The sequence below is a fragment of the Chiloscyllium plagiosum genome, unplaced genomic scaffold (genome assembly GCF_037043375.1).
Source record: "Chiloscyllium plagiosum isolate Xiang-an unplaced genomic scaffold, Cpla_swu_hap1 HiC_scaffold_18, whole genome shotgun sequence".
Lineage (NCBI taxonomy): Eukaryota > Metazoa > Chordata > Chondrichthyes > Orectolobiformes > Hemiscylliidae > Chiloscyllium > Chiloscyllium plagiosum.
In genome coordinates this window covers 77524549-77549749 of record NW_028270156.1, presented here as the reverse complement: position 1 = coordinate 77549749, position 25201 = coordinate 77524549, and the positions used below count along the sequence as shown (strand labels likewise).

Genomic DNA, 25201 nt, shown 5'->3' with positions numbered 1-25201 from the left:
GTAGATTAGGATTATTTTCATTAGAATGACAGAAGTTGAGGGGAGACCTGACTGTGCTCTACAAAATCATGAGAGGTATAGACAGGGTGGATAGCGAGAAGGTTTGTCCCAGAGTGGGGGACTCAGTTACAAGTTCACAAGTTCAAGGTGAGAGAGGAAAGGTTTAAGGGAGATATACCTGGAAAGTTCTTTACACAGAGTGTTGTTGGTGCCTGGAACGCGTTGCCAACGGAGGTGGTAAGGCAGGCACGCTACCGTCATTTAAGATATATCTAGATACATGCATGCACAAGGAGCAGAGGGATACAGATCCTTGAAAAATCTGCGACAGGTTTAGATAGAGGATCTGGGCTGGCAGAGTCTTGGTGGGCTGAAGAGCCTGTTCCTGTGCTGTTATTCTCTTTGTTCTTTATGAGTTCCCTGATTGGAACTGTTAACCTGGTTAAATCAGGGAGTCCTGATTGACAGATATAAACAGGAGTTTCAGAACTTCTGTTCACTCCAGGAGCTGACTCTGGGTTAGCTGGATCAGTGTCACATACTATACTCATGTAAATAAAGTGTTATTTGGTAACAAGCCTTCGTGGAGTTATTTCAGTGGTGATGAGAGAAAAACAGACCCATAAAGCTATTCACTCACAACAGTCATCTTTGAGTTGGGGTAAACATTTCTGGCATCATGCCACTTATTTTGGAAACTTGATTCATTTGATCGTGCCTCAAAGAATGGGCCCAGTATGTGGAAAGAATGCATTATATATTCTGGACAAAGGACATGGGGTAGGCAAAAAGCAATGAATAATGCTCCACATACCTTGAGAACCCACAGCATTTTCCATTATTAGGAGCCTAACTTTCCCTGAGGCATCAATAGTAAAAGAGATTCAAGAGATAACAGATTTAGGTAAGGAATATTATGCCCCCAAGCCTCCTCTAATTCTGAGATGCTATCTATATTACTCAGCAGTTCGAGAACCAGGGCATTCTTTTCAGGATTTTTGGCAAGCTTAAGACTGGCATGTGATTTTGGTGAGATGCTGAGAAACTATATGGGACATAGGATTAACAATGCGACCATGCCAAAGCCCCTACTAGCTGAAGCCCAACTGGATTTCAAACAAACATTACAACTGGCTTTGTCATTAGAAAATGTGACAAATGGAGCTTATAAATTACATGGTATTCCAACAGAAACAGACACCCTCACCAAGCCGACTGAGGTTGGGGAACACGTTTTGAGTGAAAGCAATTGCATAGCCTGTCAGGACATATCATGAACAGAGTGACTCTAGGTCATCCCACAGTAAAGCCCCAAAACAAAACCAAGCCTCAGCCAAATGGTTAACATTTTCCAAGATCCAGGCCAGCAGGTCATTGTAGATGCTACCAGTATGCAGATTCCAGACAGCAAAAAGGTCCCTCTGAATTGGGTAGGAGAACTCATAGGCTGGTATCCAGTAGAGTGCACATCCTGGAAAGTCCACCTTGAGCTGGTTAGAAACAGTTAAATTGCATAGTGACATCAAAATAATAACCATTCAAAATAAATGTCCGGTTAAATGGTCACTCTGTAATGGAGCTCAATACCAGTATGGCTGTAGCAGTGATTACGGAATCAGTCTTCACCAAAGTTTAGTCTGGACTTCAATGCTTAGGTTTGCATAAGACTTCAGCTAGGCTGAGAACCTATACTAGGGAACCTATGCAGATTAAGAGTCCAACTTCATTTTCAGTCTCATATGAGAAGCAGATGGTTCAGTTACTACTGATTGTAGTGAAAGGCTTAGGCCCAGTTTAATGGGACAAAACTGGATGAGGAAGTTTCACCTTGATTGGTTCAAAAATTTTTGATTAGGAAATGGCTGCCTGAGTGAAGTCCTAATTAAATATCCGGAAGCTTTTCAGGAAGGTTTAGGAACTATCAAAGGGGCTACAGCCACCTCACATGTTAACCAGGAAGCAATTCCACAGTTCTGTGAGGCCCGCCCAGTGCCATTTGCCTTATGTGCAAAAATAGAGGCACAAATCAAGAGGCTGGAAAGCAAAGGAGTCAGCAAACCGGTACAGTTTGCAGAATGAGCAGATCAGTCGTATCAATTGTGAAGCCTGACAGATCGGTTTGCCTTTGTAGGATTTCAAACAAACAGTAAACCACTTCTCACAGCTGGATAAATACCCAGTCCCTCACACAGGGGATCATATGCAAAACTAGAAAGGCTGTACTTCACAAAGGTAGACATGAGCCATGCGTACCTGCAATTGTAATTAGACAAGGATTCTCAGAAGTATGCCATAATTAATATCCATAAGGGTTTGAATATGTTCAAGAGTGCTTTTTGGGGTATCATCAGCAGATGTCATTTTCCAGCAAACGCTGGAGAATGTTTTACTGGTATACCCCAGGTTATCTGGATGACCTAGTAATAACTAGGAAACCAATAAAGAACATTTAGAGAACTTGGACATAGTGCTTAAATGTTTCTCCTAAAGGTTGGTGTACACCTTAGGAGGGATAAATGTATGTTGCAGCCACTCCAAGTGACCTACCTGAGCTACAGAGTCAACAGGACCAGGTTACAGTCATTGGAAGATAAAGTGAGGGCAATCAAACGTACCTCAGCTCCCACATCTATCCAGGAGTTTATGTATTTCTTTGGGTTTTTGAATTATTACGTAAAATTCGTACGTAACCTGGCCTCATCCTGGCACCCTTACATCTGCGATTGAAAAGGGTCAACCTTGGAAGTGGTCTTGTAACCAAGAAGTAACCTTTAGAGAAGTGAAGCAACACTATCACCATCTAAGGTGTTGGCACTACGATCCTAGGCAAGACCTGGTGCTGACATGTGATGCCTCCCTGTGCAGTATCAGAGTAGCGTTGGCTTATTGGCGGCCCTGCAGAAAGTCACACTCAATAGCGTATGCTGCCCAGACTTTGGCTGATGCTGAACGAAAATACGCCCAGATACAGAAGGAAGATTTGGTGTGAGGAAGTTCCATTAATACCTTTACAGACATAAATTTCAAATGGTAATGGACCACAAACACTTGCTAGGACAAGGCTGTGCTGTGTGTAACTTCAGGTCAAATTTGCTGCCACTACAAGAGTCTGTTCTGGTTTGAAACATTTTAGACACGCTTTCAGTCACCCCTGACAAATATAGAGGAACCTTGATTATCCAAACGAGATGGGCGGGCACTATTTTGTTTGGATTATTGATTATTCGATTAATTGATTTTGCCTCTCCACTGAGACTCAGAGTTTTCCATTAGGTCTGCTCCCCATTCAGGAGAATGCAGCACACCCCATGCAGCAGCACAGCGCACGTGAGCCCTGCCTCCAACCCCATCCAACACCACCCCCAACCCCATCCAACACAACCCAGCACAACACCCCCCGCAAGGCTCCAAACCCATCCAACACTGACCCCAACCTCATCCAACACCGCCCCAACTCCATCCAACACCAACACCAACCCCATCCAACATCGCCTCAACCCCGTCCAACATCACCCCCCAGACCACACCCAATCCCAGCCCCCAACCCCTCCAACACCCCCCCAACCCCATCCAACATCACCCCACACCCCCATTCTGTCCAACACTGCCCCCCGGTGGCCCCCAACACCATCCTACATTGCAGCCCCGCCCACAACCCTGTCCAACACCGCCTCCAACCCCGTCCAACAACGTCCCCCAACCTCGCCCAATGCTGCGCCACTGCCAGCCCCCAACCCGTCCAAAAGCACTCCCAAACCAATCCAACACTACTCCCAACCCCGTACCCACCCCCATCCAACACCGTCCCACTGCCCGCCCACCAACCCTGTCCAACACCGTCCGCCAACCTCATCCAATACTGTGCCCCCGCCAACCCCCAACCATGCCCAACACCAGTCCCAACCCCATCCAACACCCGCCATGCCTACCTCAACCTTGTTCAACACCGTCCCAACGCCTGTCCCCAACCCCGTCAAACATCGCCCCCTTGCCTGCCTCCAATCCCATCCAACATCGCCCCCCCCGCCAACCCCGTCCACACACACCCCACCTGCCCCCGACACCACCCTCTGTCCAGCCAACCCTGGCTAGCACTGCACCCCCGTCCACCTCTCCCCCACCATCTGACTCCCCATGCGCCCATGCCCGTCGACCACCCCTCCCTCCAAACACTGGGGCAGTTGGACTGCCACCAACAATAAGACTGCTGCTGCCTTTGTGGGGTAAGTCTCCAAATAGCACTCGTACACAGACAGACACAACGTTTTGACAAGTTCCTGCTCTGCCCTGTGCAGGACAATGCTAAAGAGAATATCTGGTGAAGGTAGGGTTTAGGGTTCACCCCTATGTAGAACTCCAGGAAAAGTGTTGGGGAAGAGAGAGAGATGGCGGGAAGTCAGTCATTTAGAGACGGTGCCTAGGCTCCCATTGATGTCCAGGACTGTTCTCTGCAGCATTTCCGTGAGCCCATTGTAAACAAAAGACGCAATCAGGGTTGAACAGCTGTTTAATGTAATTTTTCTAATGGGACCTCGAGTTCTCCTTTGGACAATCCAAAATTCGAATAATTATCTGTGGACACAAAAAGATCCCATACAAACGAACTGAAACAGTTGGTGGTGATGGGAGAAACAAAAGGGCCATCAAAATCAGAAGTGAAACCTTTCTGCACACAGCAAGATCACAGGATAGGATGGCATATTACTGTGGGAAACAAAAATTATTGTTGCAAGCAAAGGTCACTATCAGATACTGGCTGAACTCCATCAGAGCCATCCAGGGTTTCCAAAATTAAGATGTTGGCAAGATGCTATGGCTGGTAGGGTAGCCAGGATTGGATACAGACATAGCCATGTTGGTGGGGCAGTGTCCATAGTGCCAACAAGGACAAAACTTACCATTAGCAACTCCCCCACATTCATGGGAATAGCCGGATAAACTCTGGACTCGGCTACATGTTAACTATGCTAGTCCTTCATGGGCTGGTTCATGTGGAACGACAATGGTGGATGTGCATGGAATTCATTCATCAGACTTGGGGATGACGAGAGAAAAACTGAGAGCATCTTTTGGAATGCACAGACTCCCAGAGCTGTTGGTCATAGAGTTGTAGAGATGTACAGCATGGAAACAGACCCTTCGGTCAAACTTGTCAATGCCGACCAGATATCCCAACCCAATCTAGTCCCACCTGCCAGCACCCGGCCCATATCCCTCCAAACCCTTCCTATTCATTTACCCATCCAGATGTCTTTTAAATGTTGCAATTGTACCAGCCTCTACCACTTCCTCTGGCAGCTCATTCCATACATGTACCACCCTGTGTGTGAAAACGTTTCCCCTCAGGTCTCTTTTATACTTTTCCCCTCTCACCCTAAACATATGCCCTCTAGTTCTGAACTCCCCCATGCCAGAGAAAAGACTTTGCTGAAAATGTGTTGCTGGAAAAGCGCAGCAGGTCAGGCAGCATCCAAGGAACAGGAGAATCGACATTTCAGGTATAAGCCCTTCTTCAGCCCTTCCTGAAGAAGGCCTTATGCCCGAAACGTCGATTCTCCTGTTCCTTGGATGCTGCCTGACCTGCTGCACTTTTCCAGCAACACATTTTCAGCTCTGATCTCCAGCATCTGCAGTCCTCACTTTCTCCCCAGAGAAAAGACTTTGTCTATTTATCCTATCCATGCCCTTCATGGTTTTATAAATCTCGGTAAGGTCACCCCTCAGCCTCCAACACACCAGGGAAAACAGCCCCAGCCTGTTCAGCCGCTCCCTATAGCTCAAATCCTCCAACCCTGGCAACATCCTTGTAAATCTTTTCTGAACCCTTTCAAGTTTCACAACATCTTTCCGATAGGAAGGAGGCCAGAACTGCACGCAATATTCCAACAGTGGCCTAACCAATGTCCTGCACAGCTGCAACATAACCTCCCAGCTCTGTACTCAATACTCTGACCAATAAAGGAAAGCAGATCAAATGCCTTCTTCACTATCCTATCTATCCACTTTCAAGGAGCTATGAACCTGCACTCCAAGATCTCTTTGTTCAGCAACACTCCCTAGGACCTTACCATTAAGTGTATAAGTCCTGCTAAGATTTGCTTTCCTAAAGTGCAGCACCTCGCATTTATCTAAATTAAATTTCATTTGCCACTTCTCAGCCCATTGGCCCATCTGATCAAGATCCCGTTGTAATCTGAGGTAACCTTCTTCGCTGTCCACTACACCTCCAATTTTGGTGTCATCTGCAAATTTACTAACTATACCTCTTATGCTCCATCCAAATCATTTATATAAATGATGAAAAGTAGTGGACCCATCACGATCCTTGTGGCACTCCACTGGTCACAGGCCTCTAGTCTGAAAAACAATCCAATACGACCACCCTCTGTCTTCTACCTTTCAGCCAGTTCTGTATCCAAATGGCTCATTTTCCCGGTATCCCCTTTCCACCCTAAACCTATGCCCTCTAGTTCGGGACCCTCCCACCCCAGAGAAAAGACTTTGATATGAGATCTAACCTTCCAGCAAGGAATTTGAGTATTTCCTAAAGTCAAATGGCATTTCTCGTGTAAGGACAGCTCCATACCATCCATCATCCAATGGTCTTGTGGAAAGAGCAATCCACTCGATACCAAACTGTCCCAATTCCTGTTTGATCATAGGAACAACTCTCACGTACACACACGAAGAGCTCCAACAGAATTGTTAATGGGCAGAACACTTCACATTAGGTTAAAACTGATCATCCCAGACTTGAGGAGCAGGGGACGATGAAACAGCATCAGGAAAACCAATGCTGTACCCAAAGACTCCTCTAAGCTAGTTAGGCAGTTTACTTCAGGGGATAAAGTTTGGTATTGAAACCAAAGAAATGGCCCTGCAAGGATAAGAGGCATGGTCAACAGGAGGTCAAATCCCATGCTGTATATGATTCACATAGGAGAGGGACCTAAACAAGCATGTAGACCACATGAAAGCTGCAACCTCACATACCGGTAGCAACAAAACATACCCAGCCACTCAGAACATCTGTCAAGGCTGTCAGAACCCGTAGGTTCTCCCCTCTATTGAGCATCGAAGAAATCTCTGAGGATGAGATAGACAGGATGGACGTCACAGCCTTGATGTCATCACTGCCCAAAAAATAAAGTTTTTTTTTCCGAGATGCTCCAAGCACAAGACATAGACTATAGTCCAGTAAACACCACCAGTATTTGAGGCAGAGTCGGAAGAGCTGGACTTGGTGCGAAAAGCACTCTGGAGAAGCTACAGCAAAAAAAAAAAAACAGGCCTACGTCCCCAGATTAGAGGGGGAGTGATGGTAATGACTGGAACACGGTCAGCCAGGCAGACCTCACAGAACATGAGTTCCCTGATTACGGTTGTTAATCTGATTCATTTCAGGGAGTTCTGATTGACAGATTAAAAACAGTTTCTGTTGACTTTTGGAGCCATCTCTGGGCTAGCTGGATCAGTGTCATACTCTGTTTATGTTACTAATGGGTGACTTGGTGATGGGATACTGGCCTTCATTAAATTACTTAAAGATTAGCCAGGTGGTTGACTGCGAGAATAAAGGTCTTGGGAGATGGGAGGGTCAAAGGCAGATGAAATTTAACGCTGGTAAATGTGAAGTGATGCACTTTGGAAGAAGTAACAAAACAAGAGAGTATTTAATGAATGGCAATGCAACGGAAAGCTCAGAGGAATAGAGGGATCTTGGGATATTTGTCCAGAAATCCCTGAAGGTGGCAGGGTACATTAATATGATAGTCGGGAGGTGACGGGTCAATAGAATATTCACTGAACTATTAATCCAGAGACTCGGGTTCCAGGCACACAGGTTCAAATCTGGCCATCACAGATGGCCAAAAATTGAATCCAGAACATGTCTGGAATTAATAGTCTATTGGTGACCATGAAACCATTGTCAATTGTTGGAAAAAAAACATCTGGTTCACTAATGTTCTTTAGGAAATCTTCCATCCTTACCTGGTCTGGCCTACATGTGACTCCAGACCGACAGTGATGTGGTTGACACTTAAATACCATCTGCGGCAATCAGAGATGAGCAATAAATGATGGCCTGGCCAGTAATGCCTACATCCAATGAATGGATGAAAAAGAAAATGGATTATAAAAACAGGGAGGTTATGATGGAGCCGCATAGAACTTTGGTTAGACACAGCCGCAGTACTGTGTGAAATTCTAGTTTCCACCTGTACTATTATACTGGAAGGGATGCAGAGAAGATTCACCAGGATATTGCTTGGGATGGAGCACTTTAGCTATGAAAAGAGGCTTGATATGTTTAGATTGTCTTCTTTGGAGTACAGAAAGTTGAGGGGGACTTTGATCGAGGTGTATAAGAGAGAGACATACAGAATCATTCAGCATAGAAACAGGCACTTCGACCCACCATTTCCACCTGTACTATTATACTGGAAGGGATGCAGAGAAGATTCACCAGGATATTGCTTGGGATGGAGCACTTTAGCTATGAAAAGAGGCTTGATATGTTTAGATTGTCTTCTTTGGAGTACAGAAAGTTGAGGGGGACTTTGATCGAGGTGTATAAGAGAGAGACATACAGAATCATTCAGCATAGAAACAGGCACTTCGACCCACCATATCCATACCAATCGCAATCACCAAACTATACTAATCCCATTGACCCAAACTGGCATTTTAAATGCTCAGGGAATACAAACCCAACCTCTCCAGTCTCTCCTTATAATTCAGATTTTTCATCTGAAGGAACATCTAAAGAAAATCTTCTTCTCCTCTCCAGTGTAATCATGTCCTTCCAATTATGTTGCAACTAGGACTGCAAACAGCATTCCATTTTTGGCCTAACCAATGCTCTATGAAGCTGCAAAAGTCTTCTGTGCTCCTATAATTTCTGCCCTGGCTAATGAAGGCAAGCATCTCATATGCCTTCATCACCCCTTGTCTACAAGGATCTTCAGGGATCAATGGACTTGTACACCAGGGTTCCTCAATCCTCCCGAGGGACCACCATTCATTATGTAAATCCTTCCCTTATTAGATCTCACAAAATGCATCACCTCACACTTATCAGGATTAAATTTCATCAAGTATTGCTCTACCAATTTACCAGCTCATCAATATCAGACTGTAACCTGAGACCATCATTGTCACTATCAACAAGTTCTCCAATTTTCACGTCACCAGCAAACTTACTAATTAAACCTTCTACATTTGCATCCATGTCATTTATAAGATTATAAGAGTATAGACAAGTTGAGTAGAAAGCATCTGTTTCTCTTACTCAACGGGTCAATTACCAACGGGTAATCTGAGGAGGCCCTCTTGTGTCCCTACCCCTTGATCAGGAGGCCCAGGTTCAAATCCCAACTGCTCTACAGGTGTAGTAACATCCCTGAACACACTGTTTGTGAAAAATAAGTTAAATTTAAAAATATTTACAAGAGAGTATAATTTTAAGGTAAAAGTTAGGAGGTTTTGAGGAATTTGAGGATTTTCAAATTGAGTGGCATCTGTGATGCAGGGGATCTTTGGAGATTGTTGAAATGGATCACATAATAGGTATTACTGGCTGCAGAATGTTGTGAATGCTTCAATCGTGTCTTTTGCACTGCTGTGCTGAGATCCCCCATTACTAAGGATGGGGATATTTGTGAAACTACCTCCTCCAGTGAATTGTTTACTCATTCACCACCATTCACAAGTGGATGTTTGAGGATTGCAGAATTTAGGTCTGATCCATTGATTGCAGAACTGCTTAGCTCTGTCTCTCACTTGTTGTGTATCCATTTCGCTCGCATCTGTCCTATGTTGCAACTTCACCAGGGTTGATACTTTATTTTCAGGTTTGCCTAGTGCTGCTCCTAACATGCCTTCATTCACTTTTTACTGAATACAGATTGATCCCCTGGCTTGATGGCAGTAGTAGAGCTGAGGATATGTCAGGCCTTATGACATTGCAAATTGTGTTGGAGTACGACTCTGCTCCTGCTGATGGTCCATAGTGCCTCATGGATGTCTTGAATTGCTAGATCTGTTTGAAACTATTTAGCATGGTGATACCATCATATACCATGATGAAAGTTATTCTCAATGTGCAGGGAGAACTTTGTCTCCACTGTATTGTGCTCATTCTTACCAATACTGACAAGGAGAGATGCATCTCCTTGTGGGATGGTTGGTGAGGATTTCATCACCTCCTACTACAGTCCCAGACTAGCAGCAATGCCCTTGACGACTCGACCAATTCATCAGTAGCAGTGGTGCCAAGTCACTCTTAGTGATGGATATTGGAATACCTTAACTAAAGTACATCACATACACTTGCCACCCTCAGTGCTTCTTCCAGTTACTGTTCAACATGAAGGAACGCTGATTCAATGGACAAGGACAAGCAGTATTTTGCAATCAGTAGGTTTGCTTGCTCATGACTGATCTGATGCCATAAGATTTTCTGCCACTACAAGTTAATTTTGAAGATTCTCAGTATAATTCCATCCCTACTGTTTGCCACTGTGCCACCACTTCTGTTCTTCATGAGACAGTATAGATCCAAGGATGATAATTGTGTTTCTGGGACATTGTATGGCATGATTCCACAAGAATGACCATGTGAGGCTATTGTTTGACTAGTATATATGACAGATCTCCCATTTTGGCACACAAATGTCGTTAAGAAGGACTGTGCAGAATCAACAGGACTGTGTTTGGTGTTGTCATTGCCAGTGTCTTACTAGATGCCAGTCGATACTTACAGTTTTATTCATTTTTTGGCAAATTATAGTGGTAGATAAAACTGGCTTATTTAGGCATTTCAGAGCACAGTTAGGAGTCAATTGCATTGCTATGGTTCTAGAGTCAGTGTAGGGTATGAATAGCAGATTTCTAAGTATATTAGTGAACCAGATGGATTTTTCAGTTTCATAGAGTCACAGAGATGTACAGCATGGAAACAGACCATCCAGATATCCCAAACCAATCTAGTCCCACCTGCCAGCACCTGGTCCATATCCCTCCAAACCCTTCCTATTCATATACCCATCCAAATGCCTCTTAAATGTTGCAATTGTATCAGCCTCCACCTCTTCCTCTGGCAGCTCATTCCATACCCGTACCATCCTATGTGTGAAAAGGTTGTCCTGTAGGTCTCTTTTCTATCTTTTCCCTTCTCACCCTAAACCTATGCCCTCTAGTGCTGGACTCCCTGACCCCAAGGAAAAGACTTTGCCTATTTACCCTATCCATGCCCCTCATAATTTTGTAAACCTCTATAAGGTCACCCCTCAGCCTCCAACGCTCCAAGGAAAACAGCCCCAGCCTGTTCAGCCTCTCCCTATAGCTCAAATCCTCCAACCCTGGCAACATCTTTGTAAATCTTTTCTGAACCCTTTCAAGTTTCACAACATCTTTTCGATAGAAGGAGACCAGAATTTCACCCAATATTCCAACAGCGGCCTAACCAATGTCCTGTACAGCCGCAACATAACCTCCCAACTCCTGTACTCAATATTCTGACCAATAAAAGAAAGCATACCAAGCACCTTCTTCACTATCCTATCTACCTGCGACTCCACTTTCAAGGAGCTATGAACTTGCACTCCAAGGTCTCTTTGTTCAGCAACACTCCCTAGGACCTTACCGTTAAGTGTGTAAGTCCTGCTAAGATTTGCTTTCCCAAAATGCAACACCTCACATTTATCTAAATTAAACTCCATCTGCCACTTCTCAGCCCATTTGCCCATCTGGTCCAGATCCTGTTGTAATCTGAGGTAACCCTCTTCGCTGTCCACTACACCTCCAATTTTGGTGTCATCTGCAAACTTACTAACTGTACCTCTTCTGCTCGCATCCAAATCATTTATGTAAATGACAAAAAGTAGAGGATCCTGCACACCGATCCTTGTGGCATTCCAATGGTCACAGGTCTCCAGTTTATAAAACAACCCTCCACCACCACCCTCTGTCTTCTACTTTGAGCCAGTTCTGTATCCAAATGGCTAGTTCTCCTTGTATTCCATAAGATCTAACCTTGCTAATCAGTCTCCCATGGGGAACCTTGTTGAACACCTTACTGAAGTCCATCTTTAGACTTTTAATGCCAGATTTGTATTGAATTCCACCCAGGATTTGAACCCAGATCCTAGCTGGGTCACTAGTTTACTAGTCCAGTGATAACTGGATGGCGTAGAACCATGTTATCACTGCATGTTTCCATTCAATAATGTTTCATCAAATCAGAAAGGTTATCTCTGCATTTTTCTCCTCAGATGCTGTCACACATGTTGAGTATCTGCACAATGTAATGTTTTTATTTCAGGTTGCCAGCATGGGCTGCTGGCTTTTTCATTCATGACCCAATTACTGAATGAATTTTTAAAAACATATTCTTCAAGAAAGGTAATTTGGTAAACAGTACTATTTGCTAAAAGTTGATAAAATATCATGAATGACACTATAAAACTGTGCTATCCTGTCATTCACAGTCAATGATCTTGGTTTGGAGTAGTTTGGAGTTTTTATGTTTCTTCTTTAGTCAAGCAATTAATGCTTCATGAAAATTTAATTGTCTACTTATTTTTGGTATTTTCATGAAATATCCGTATTATAAAATTTTAGTAATTGTTACATACCATCAGAAAGTTTTCATTGTCCCAGGTAATAACAATATCAAAACCTTGTTGTTTAACAACTAATTTGATTTCGGTTTCCACAGGATGGATTTGTATTTGATTTCCATGGTATGGTACGTTGATGGGTCTGTAATCATAAAGAATTGTTAGACTAATGAAACAACATTAAGCACTGGCAACATGCATGAGATTTTTAAAATGTATTACTTGATTAATTTTTTAAAATTCTAAAACTATGAAGACATTTTTGTTGGAATTCCTCTAACACATATATGCATTTTCATGTTTTTCCTACCTCCTTTGTATTTTCTCTAAATTTGATGTACATTTAGCAATTGAGCAGGCAATCAAATGGCAAGGTGAGTTTCTCCCTGGACAGCAACAAGTTGCCAATTAAGGAGGATTATAGCTTCTTAAATGTCTTATTAATTCCACAACGTGCGACATTAATGTTTAACTTATCTTACCAAACTCACCAAACAAGCTAGATGTCAAGAAATCTCAATATGAGCATCAAAGCAGATAGCAGGTGACTTCAGCTTGCCACTGGCTGCAATCAGCTTCCATGTTGTGCAGCATCTCAGAGCATGTTCCACTGGTACAAAATGTACGCACCCTTCATCCATAGGTATTGGCAATTGACATCTGTCAACTTGTCACAACTGCCACAACTGCCAGCAGTGGTAGTAGAATCATACATTAGGGACATTCAAGCAATTCTTGGATAAGCACATGAAAGATAGTAAAGTGAAAAGTTTGCAGATTCATTTTATCTTAGAGTAGGATAAAAGGTTGGCACATTAAGGGCCAAAGTGCCTTAATGTGCCAACTGTTCTATGTTCTATGTCATTGGATGTGTCCGATGCACGTGCACGTCACTCAGGAAGCATAGACATGCACTGCAGGGTGCACTGACAACTAGCATTGAAAGGCTACAGCAGGGACACTCGTGGGCAGAAACAGGCACCCACCTCACAGATTGAAACAGAATGCATCTCAGGGCTGCTCACTTGTTCTCTTAGTACTTGCTACCTTAGTGTCAACTTGCATTCTTGCAGCATTCATGCTGTGCCTGTTAGCACATTGTCAGTATTGTCATATGAGCTCTTTTGTACATACACATAGGCAGGCTACTTGCCATGCTTGTAATTGGGAATCTATTTGGGGCGGGGTTATATATCTAGATGTGCAGCACATCTGATCATCAGTTTAACATCTACAGATGTGCCAGCTGCCTGCACAGCAAATGCACTTACAACAGAAACACAGAAATATAGAAAATAGGCCATTTGATCCTTCAAACCTGCACCACCATTCAATACGACCATGGCTGATCATGCAGACTCATTATCCCATTCCCACCCTTTCCCCATACCCCTTGATCTCTTTAGCCGCAAGGGTTATATCCAGCTCCCTCTTGAATATAGCTAATGAACTGATCCCAACAGCTTCCTGTGAGAGAGAATTCCACAGGTTCACAACTGCGTGAAAAAATTCTTCCTCCTCTCATTACAGAATGGAACACCCCTTATTTTTAGACTATGACCCCTTGTTCACGACATCCCCATCATCGGGAACATTCCTCCTACATTTACCCTGTTCAGTCCCATCAGGAGTTGATATGCTTTTATGAGCTTTCCCCTCATTCTTCTAAATTCAGGCTAATACAAGCTCAGTCGACCCAGTCTTTCCACATAGGTCAGTCCTGCCATCCTGGGAATCATTCTGGTGAATCTTTGTTGCACTCATTCAATAGCAAGAATGTTCTTCCCCAGACTAGGAGACAAAAACTGCACGCATACTCAAGGTGTGGCCTCACCATGGCCCTGTATAACTGCAGCAAGATATCCTTACTCCGATATCAAATCCTCTCACTATGAAGGAGAACATATCATTAGCTTTCCTCACTGTCTGCTGCACCTACAATGCCAACCTTCAGCACTTGTACCACTGTGAAACCCAGATCTCCTTGTACCTCACCTTTTCCTTAACTGCCATCACTCAGGTAATAATCTGCCTTCCTGGTTTTTGTGACAAAAGTGGATAATCTCACATTTATCCACATTATATTGCATTTTCCAAGGATTTGCCCACTTAGCCAGTTTGTCCAAGTCACCCTACAGCCTCTTAGCATCCACCTCACAGCACACAATGCCATCCAGCTTAGTTAAACCTGCAAATTTGGAGATACGGCATTCAATTCCTTCGTCCAAATCATTAATGTATATTGTGAGCATCTGAGGTCCCAGCACTGAACCCTGCAGACTGCACTTTGAAAAGGACCCATTCATTCCAACTCTGTGTCCTGCCTGCCAACCAATTCTCCATTTAAGTCAATACATTACCTCCGATACCTTGAGCTTTAATTTTACTTACTAATCTCTTAAATGGAACGTTGTCAAAAGCCTTTTGAAAGCCCAGATATACAACATCTATTGATTCACCATTATCACCATTATTGGTCACATTCTCAAAAAACTCCTAAAGATTTGTCAAGCAAGATTTCCCTTTAGTGAATGCATGCTGACTCCTATCAATTCTCTCACCACTTTTCAAATGCTCAGTTATTACATCCTTAATGATTGATTCCAGCATTTTCCCCACCACCAATGTCAGGCTAATTGGCCTATACTTTGCCATTTTCCCTCTCCCTCCTACTTTAAAGTGTTGAGTTACATTAGCTATCCTGGAGATCATTGAAACTCTTCCAAAGTCTACAGAGTGTTGGAAAATGATCACCAAAGCATCCGTTATTTCTAGTGCCATTCCTTAAGTACTAAAGGATGCAGAGCATCAGGCCCTTGGGGTTTATCAGGTTTTAATCCCATCAGTATCCCCAATTCCATTTCCTGACTAATAAGGATTTCCTTCAGTTACTCCTTCATGCTAGATCCTCCATCCTCCAGAAGACTCCTTAAGATTATTTGTGTCCTCCTTAGTGAAGACAGATCCTAGGTATTTGTTCAACTGGTCTGCCATCTTAGTTGTCCATTATGAATTCACCTGCTCTAACTGCAAGGAACCTACATTTGTCTTCACCAATCTTTTTCTTGTCATATATCTACAGAAACCCTTGCAGTCAGCTTTTGTGTTTTCCACTAGCTTACTTTCACATTCTATCTTCTCTTTTTGAATTAAACCCTTGATTATCCTCTGCTGAATTTTAAATTTCTCCCAGTCCTTGGGTTTGCTGCTTTTTCTGGCCAATTTATATGCCTCCTCTAAGGCTTTAACACTGTTCTTGATTTCTTTTGTTTGCCATGGTGTGGTGTAAAATTATGTCCCAATACATGTGTGAATCATAATGTAACACATGTATTGGGCCAAGCAGTGGAATGTGGTGAAACGGTTAAAAATTATGTCCCAATACATGTGTGAATCTAACCGGAATGGAGGTGTTGCTTAGTCCCGTGTGAATCTTATTACACACCTCCCCGTGTGAATCTTCTTATCTGTATGTAACCAGAATGGAATGTGTTTTTTAGCCTTGCTCTGCTGTTCACATGAATGTTTATATCTGGAAAAGAGTATATCAGCTGGAAAAGTCTCCAGTTCGGTGAGTCTGCTCCGGGGTTACGTTTAACCGCCGAGCGTGGGTTGTTGGCAACCGCTCTACGAGAACTGACGGCTCCCAGTTCCGGTAACATGTAGAGTGAGTATAAGCCAGACCCGTTGTAAGTATGAGACCTGGTTGTGGCGACGCTGCGGGGAATAAAACACTTATATTCTAGCAGACTCGCCTCTTGGCTGTTTGTTCTGTGTCAGACTACTTTCCTGCAAGCCTGGTCCTTGACCTTGAGAATTTTTTAAAACATTTTGGCGCTGCGAGCAGGGTCAATCGCAATTGAGGAGAGATTTTGATACAGAACAATGTTTTGGAAAAAGACTAAGAAACCAGAAGAACAAACTGTGGAGGTCCCGACCGTCCCGGGATGGCATGGATGTGGGCATGTACGTGGCAGTTTGTTTGAGAAATGGTGGGGGGCGACCGGAGGAACCCCAGGGTCGCTGCTGTCCACCCTTGAGAGGATCCCAGTCCTGCCGAAGAACCCCTTGCCTGGGGTACAGCGGAGGATGTGGGCATGTCCAAAAAGCTGAAGCGGAGTTAACAGAATTGAATGGGATTGAACTGAACTGAACTGAGTGGAACTGAAGTGAATCAAATTGAACGGAACAAAATGGAACTGAGCTAAATTGAATTGAAATGGACGGAACTGAATTGAACACAATTGAATTGAACTGAACAGACCTGAACTGAGCTGAATTGAACTACACTGAATTGACTGAACTGAAATTAACTGAAACGAATTGAACTGAATTAAGCATAATGTAACACATGTATTGGGCCAAGCAGTGGAATGTGGTGTAAAATTATGTCCCAATATATGTGTGAATCATAATGTAACACATGTATTGGGCCAAGCAGTGGAATGTGGTGTAAAATTATGTCCCAATACATGTGTGAATCATAATGTAACACATGTATTGGGCCAAGCAGTGGAATGTGGTGAAACGGTTAAAAATTATGTCCCAATACATGTGTGAATCTAACCGGAATGGAGGTGTTGCTTAGTCCCGTGTGAATCTTATTACACACCTCCCCGTGTGAATCTTCTTATCTGTATGTAACCAGAATGGAATGTGTTTTTTAGCCTTGCTCTGCTGTTCACATGAATGTTTATATCTGGAAAAGAGTATATCAGCTGGAAAAGTCTCCAGTTCGGTGAGTCTGCTCCGGGGTTACGTTTAACCGCCGAGCGTGGGTTGTTGGCAACCGCTCTACGAGAACTGACGGCTCCCAGTTCCGGTAACATGTAGAGTGAGTATAAGCCAGACCCGTTGTAAGTATGAGACCTGGTTGTGGCAACGCTGCGGGGAATAAAATGCTCATATTCTAGCAGACTCGCCTCTTGGTCGTTTGTTCTGTGTCAGACTACTCTCCTACGAACCTGACCTTGAGAATTTTTTAAAACACATGGTTGAGCCACCTTCCCTATTTTACTCTTACGGCAGACAGGAATGCACAAATACTGCTGCATCACACTTAGAACACCCACTTCACCTCTGCTTTTAAAATAAGAAAAAGTTAGGGTCTGGGCTACCTTCTTAAAATATTTTGACAGGGGTCTGGCCTGGTCCATAACAGCTCCTTAACCAGCAACACTAACCCACCTCTCTTTCCTTTCTATCAGTGTTCCCTGAAAATTGAATAATCCTGGATATTGAGTTCCCATCTTTGGTCACTCTGAAGCCAGGTCTCTGTGATCCCAATTACATTATAACTATTAATAACAGTTTGCACAGTTAATTCACTTCTCATGTATTCAGCCAAGTGGTCATGCCAGATACTGAGTGTGGGCTAGCCAGTGAAGGGGAAGAGGGACAACTGCTGGTGAGGGAGTACAAATATTATCAGTTAAGGCAAAGTCCACATATAGTCAGTCATCAGCTTGGGATGCTCACTATCAGGATATCCATTCAAGTGCAGCCCAAAGAGTGGTCAACAGTAAAGTCTGGTCAAGTCAGGGTAGTTACCTATTAACAGTCATGGAGCTGCAAAGATAATGGTCAGGAGTCTGGTCAGTCATAGAATCCCTACATGATCACAGAATCTCTACCAGGTGGAAACAGTACATTTTATCCAATAGGTTCACACACCGACCCTCTGAAGAGCATCCCACGGAGACCCATTCCTCTACCCTATACTCTATATTTTCCATGGCTAATGCACCTAACCTACACACTCCTGAACACTATAGGCAATTTAGCATGGCCAATTCACCTAACTAGCATATCTTTGGACTATGGGAGGAAATTGGAGCACCTGGAGGAAACCCACACAGATATGGCGAGAACATGCAAACTCCACACAGAAACTCGTCCAAGGCTAGAATCGACCCAGAGCCTGCCTCTGAGGCAGCTGAGCCACCATGCCCTTGGGTTTATCGGGTTTTAATCCCATCAGTATCCCCAGTCATGTTCAGGATCCGCTTGTAAAAGTTGTTCAAAGGGTGGGGTGAATACCATCGAGAGGTTAGTCCAGCAATCGTTAAGGAAGGGTGCAAGGCACTACCCATAGGGTTGAAGGGAAATCAGTGGGGAAATCAAGGCTGGGAAAGAAATGCATAGACATTTCTGGAAGTAGGAACAAGAACGATGATGGGGAGTACTCAAGGTGTATGGGGACTCTGTGCAACAGCATGAAAGGGCATGGTAAACTACGGGAAGAAGGAGTATTTTGGAATTGACTACCACAGTGGAGTGTAGAAGAACAGGGTGGGCAACATCAAGGTATAATGTCAGGGTTATTTGGGCAGGGAAAACAGTGGTGCTTTCACAGTATGGAGCAATCTGAGGTTGGGAGAAGCGTCAGTATAGTGTACAGTGTGTGCCCTATGCCTTGCATGCCATGCTGTACAAAATTGGAGCAGGCAATGAGGCAATCTGGTAAATGTTGAGGACACAAAGGAACAGGAGCAGTTGGTTGAGGTAAAGGATGAGGACACTGAGCTGGAAGTATCTGTTCTTGTGGGTGATAGAGCTTAGTTGCTTTGTGCTCTACAAGACAGATAGGACCTGATTAACAACCAGTTCCAGTAGATGCTACCCGAGAAAGTAATTGTGGACTGTCAAAGTTATGATGCCAGCTTTTGATTTCAAACAATTTATGGCATGAAATTGGCATTAGCGTGTTATAAACGACAGCTTGCTTAAACGGAATATGGTGAGCAAATCTGGGAATGATGTGTGATAAAATAGAGCTGAAATAGGATGTGAGGGACACCATGGGGTGGGCTAGGCAGTTAGTGAGGTGCATTTGGTAAGATACAGGGAGAAATCACATGAGGCCTTGTGGTGAGAATCACTCCAAAACATTCAATGCAATTGACACTGCCAAAAAAAAAATGAGATTAAGCCCTTTGTATCTCCTTTTAACATTTTAACAATGGTTAATTTCTTTCCATTTCAGATTTTTAGGAAGAATTAAGTTAATGGCCTGGTCACTTGACAGTTCACACTTAAATCTGCTTATCCAACCAGATGTGTGGCTTACGTTTGGCAGAAAGGTCATCAGTGAATAGAAACAGTTGTTCTCAATGGCTTTGCAGTCATTATTGTGGTTCAGGCTCAATTGATTACAATCTTGACTCTGAGTCAGAGGATTTTGATCCAAGTCATATTCTAGGACTTGAGCACAACAAGTCTAGCTTGACACTCTAGTATGGCACCAACGAATGCTGTAGTTCAGAAATGCTGTCCTTCCAATGCAATAGTAAACTAACACAATATCTGCCCTCGGAAAACATGCTACAGCACTATTTAAAAAAAAACTTAAGTTATCCTTAATATTAAGACCAATATTGATATGTCAATCAACATCATAAAAAAAACTGGTCATTATCACATAGCTGTGTGTATCTGGCTGCTACATTTCTTACATTAGAAGTGTGACCACACCTTAAAAGTATTTCACTGGCTGCAGATTATTTTAGCACATCAGGAGTTATGAAAGATGCTACATTATAGATAATTTTTTTATTTCTCGTACACATTGAGGTGCTGTATTATCCAACAATTCTCATGAAGTCTGCACAAAGGTCTCATTAGCAACAAACAGTGCTGCATCCCAAGGGAACACAAACAAGCTGCCTTTTTTTATAATTTGTTAATGCCTAATTCATACCATGATGTGGAGATGCAAGTGTTGTTCAGGGCTGGACAACACCAGGACTTAAAAGAAGTTCTGGGATTTACATATTAATGAACCAAAACCTTCAAACCATTCAAAAAATGAAAGACTTGACAGTAATCTAGGTTTGTTCAATATCTTATTTCAGTTGCATGACACTGATTTTTTGCTATAAATTCTATGTCTTATGATCCTGCACCACAGCTACCTGATGAAGGAACAGTGGTCCGAAAGCTAGTACTTCCAAACGAACCTGTTGGACTATGACCTGGTGTTGTGTGACTTTTAACTTAATTCATACCATTAACTACTTGAAAAGCACCAGAGTTACACCGACATAACAGCACTGAAAGGATGAATGAACTGTCTCAATTATCTAACTGAAACTTATTAAAACTTAATCAAAAACAGAAATTGCTGGAAAACGTCACCAAGTCTGGCAACATCTGTACGTTAGGTCCAGTAACCCTTCTTCCACAGATGCTGCCAGGCCTACTGAGATTTTCTAGCAATTTCTGTTTTTGTTTAAGAAATGTCACCAGGTCTGGCAGCATCTGTACAGCGAAATCAGAATTAAACATTTAGGGTCCAGTGACCCTTCTTCCACAGCTGCTGGCAGACCTGCTGAGATTTTCCAGCAATTTCTGTTTTTGCTTCAGATTTCCAGCATCTGTAGGTCTGTTAAATTTTTTGTCTTATTAAAACTTACCCCTCTTCATTCACTGTAATATCTCCATTCTCAATCTTAACCATCGTACTAATGATCTGGATTATGATTCTTGAAATCTTTCCATCAATCTTTCTACGAAGTTGAATATTGAAATCTCCAAAACAATCGCTCGCAAATATATAGTTGCATGTTGCGTTGATGACAAATAATGCATTGTCAAAGGTATGGAAATGATCAGCCCCCCAAGTATAACATGTTCCTTCTTTCGGATCTGTGCAGGAAATAATTTTGTATTATTGTCAAAACAAAACTTTAATTGGTAGAACACGTTGCAAATTTCAAACACTATAATATTTCAAATTAATTTCAAATGAATCAATGTCATCAAAATGAGATTTAATTGGTTATTCATACATATGTTTCTCCATTCTAGTGAGAATCTAGGAGAATCAATGGAATCACAAAATGATTTAATACATAGGGAGGCCTCTCTTGTCTGTTCTGGCTCTCTCCAAGAGATAGACATCCAGCTGCTCACTCCCCTGCCATTTCCACATACCACAATACTTTGTTTTCTTCAGATTATGATCCATTCTCTTTCTCAAAAAAAGGTTTAATCTGTCTCCAACACACTCTCAGACGTACAATCCAGATCCTAACCACTAGGTGTAAGAAAGTTTTACCTCTGCATCAATTCTGATTCTTCTGCCAATTATCCAAAATTAGTGTTCTCTGTTCCCAATCTTTCAACCAGTGGAAAATCTATAGTGTCCAGACTCCTGCAAACTTTGAATACTTCAATCAAGTATCCTTTCAACTTTCTCCAAAGAAAATAGTTCCAAGAAATCCAAATAATTAAAATTCCTCATCCCTGGAACTCTTTCCGTGAATCTTTTCTGCTGTTCTCTAATGTCTTCACATCCCTCCTGAAATATCGTGCCCAAAATTGGATCAGTTGAGTCCAAGTCAATATCTTATACTTTTGTACTTAATGCATCCTACTTACAAAATGCAATCCCTATATGCTGTTTCACAGAATCACATAATAATTACAGATCACTAAAGGAAGAATTCACCTAATGCACTCCTTCACCTTCTCCCCAGAGTTCCACATCTTTCTTTTCAGATAATGATGCAATTCTGTCTTTAAAGCCTCGACTGAAGTTGCCTCCACCACACTTTCACTGAGTGTATTCTGGATCCCAACCACTGCATTTTTCATCTTGCCAGTGCATCCTTTGCCAATTATCTGAAATTAGTACCAACTTATTCTCAATCATTCCACTAACAGGAGCAGTTTTCCAAACCTACTCTATCCAGAACTTTATAATTTTGAGAACCTCTATAAATCTCTTCTTAAGCTCTACCCTAAAAGAAACATTCTTCCATCTACTTATTACCACTTTCTCAACTTGCTTTGCCCATCTCAATGATTTTTACACACACTGCCTTTATTTTATACTGCCATCATTCATTTTTTCCTACTGAATGGCATATCAGGGTTCACCACAATAAACTGCATCTGTCATATATTCACTATTCTATTAGTCTGTCTCTATCCTCTTGAAATCTCTTTACATGCTCCTCATAGTTCACAGTACTTCCATGTTTTGTGTTACCAATATATTTTGAAATTATGCTTTGTATACCTAACTCAATGCCATTAATATAGATCAAGAAAAACACTGATTCTAGTAGAAAAGCCCTTATATCGTCTTTCAGTCCATTATCTTGCTCTCCCCTTCCTATCATTCACCTTTGTAAGTTTGCTGCTACTGTCCTTTTTACTCCCTGGCCTTCAGCTTTGTTCATAAGCCTGTTATGCTGTACTTCTGGAAGTCTATCTACACCACATTAACTGTGTGACAATCATCAACTTTGTCTGCACCCTCATCAAAAACTCAATCAAGTTAGTCGAGTGTTACTTTGCTTAATTAATCCACATTTGTCCTAATATCTGTTAATTTTGCCTAAATTATCATTTCTAAAATGTTCCTGCCACCACGATTGAACCAACTCGCCTGCAGTTGCTAGACTTATCCTTATAACCGTTTATTGAACAAGAATGTAACATTTGCCATTCTGCAGTCCTCCATCTCTCCCCTGCAACTAAGGAGGATTGAATGACTATGGCCTGTGCCACCTCGATTTCCACAATTACTTTTCCAGTTCCCTTGGATACAACTGAACTACCAGTGACCCTTAAACTTGAGGTACAATCAACCTTTCTGATATTTCCTCTTCATAATTTTTTAACCCATTGCGCATTTCAGCTACCTTTTCTTGTCTTGTCTTCTTTTCTGGTACAGATAGTTAGACAGCTAATTTAATACATTAAACTACATTCTCCTCCTATAAATCCCATTTTTGGTCTCTAAATTGCCCCACATGTCTTTTTTAACCACATTTTTATCACCCAAAGAGTATCCTGAAAGGGGAGAGTGATGACGTAGAGGCCATGGTACATATTGGTTCCAATGACATGGGCAAAGTGAGGAATAAGGTCTTGCCTCAAAAATTCAGGGAGCGAGGCAGTAGATTAATGGTCATAAACGCTGAAGGAAGCATCTTAGAAAAGCAAAAAGAGGGGGTAATGAAAAAGAACTTGCAAACAGTATTAGAGAGAATCAAAAGATATTTTATAAATACATTAAAGGGAAGAGTTTAACCAGGGAAAGAATAGGGACCATTAAGAACCAAGGGGGCAACCGCATGTGAAGCCACAGGATATTGGAAGAATGTTGAATGAATACTTCTCTTCATTCTTGACTCTGGAAAGGAGAACGTAGGTACAGAATTCAGAAACACAGAATTCAGAAACACAACAATTTGCATAGTTTGACATAGGAAATGGAAAGGTATTGAAGGCTTTGTTGAGCTTGAAAACAGACAAATCCCCTGGCGCAGATGAATTGCACCCCACACTGCTATAGGAGGCAAGGCAGAAAATTGCCGGGGCTCTGACAAAGGGGCTATAATTCTTCTCTGACCAGGGGGAAGTGCCAGAGGACTGGAGGACAGGTAATGTGGTTCCACTTTTCAAGAAGGATGATAGAGATGAACCAGGAAATTACAGAGTGGTCAACAGTAGAGAAACTATTGAAGAAAATTTTGGGGGAGCAAATTATATCCACTGGAAAAGACATGAGTTAATTAGGGATAGTCAGCATGACTTTGTCAGAAGGAGTTCATTCCTAACAAATCTGGTTGAATTTCTCAAAAATGTGACCAAGTTCTGCATAAGGCTTAGTGCATTTGATGTCGTCTACGCAGATTTCAGCAAAGCCTTTGACAAGGTCTCAATGAAGGTAAAAGCACATAGTATCCAGGGTAACTTAGCAAGATGGATCAGAAACTGGCTTAGTAATAGAACACAAAGAGTAGTGGTAGAAGGTTGTTCAAGTGACTGGAGGCTAATTTCCAGTGGTGTACCACAAGGATCAGGACAGCAGCCCTTATTGTTTGTCATAAATGATACAGATGAAAACATGGGGGAAGTGTTAAGCAAATTTGCCAATTACACCAAGATTGATAGGGTTGTCAACAACAAAGATGGCTGTAGGTTGCAGGATGAAACAGGTGGGTTGGTCAGAAGGGCAGACTAGTGGCAGATGGTATTTAACCCTGGTAAGTGCTAGGTGACGAACTTTGGAAGAAGAAACAAGATAAGAAAATATTTAATGAATGGCAGGGCATTAGGTAGCTTAGAGTAACAGAGGGATTGTGGGGTAATTATTCACAATTCCCTGATGTCAGCAGACCAAGTAAATAGGATAGTTAAGAAGGCATATGGGACATTTGCTTTCATCACTTGTGGCCTAGAATATAAAAACAAGAAGATAACCTTGGAGTTGTATAGACAATTAGTTAGGCCACAGCAGGAGTCATCTCACCACTGGAAGGATGTGATAACACTACAGAGGAGGTTCACTAGGATGTTGCCTGGGATTGAAAAATTGAGCCAACTTGAGATTAGATGGTTTGGATTGTTTTTGTTAGAGCAGAAAGACTGAGAGGAGATATATTTAAGGTATAAAATATTATGAGGGGTATGGACAGGGAGCAGCTGTTCTCCTTGTTTGAGGGGTCAATCGCAAGACAAAATAATGTTAGGGTCACGGGCAGGAAATTCAGAGGAGATTTGGGAAAAAAAACCTGTTCACCCAGTGGGTGATGGGAATCTGCAATGCACTATCCGGGAAG

General features: G+C 42.5%; 1 protein-coding gene across 1 annotated transcript in view; it reads right to left on the bottom strand.

The window, feature by feature from the left end:
- The window catches only part of LOC148147014 (mucin-6), an 85323-nt gene that overhangs the window by 21124 nt on the left and 38998 nt on the right, over positions 1-25201 (bottom strand). Inside the window, exons 3-4 of the mRNA XM_087996205.1 lie at positions 21038-21269; positions 12639-12765 (exon numbers count right to left, since the gene is read on the bottom strand). Of these exons, the coding sequence (XP_087852331.1) occupies positions 12639-12765; positions 21038-21081 (171 nt within the window). The 5' untranslated portion in view covers positions 21082-21269. The remainder of the gene's footprint in view (positions 1-12638; positions 12766-21037; positions 21270-25201) is intronic.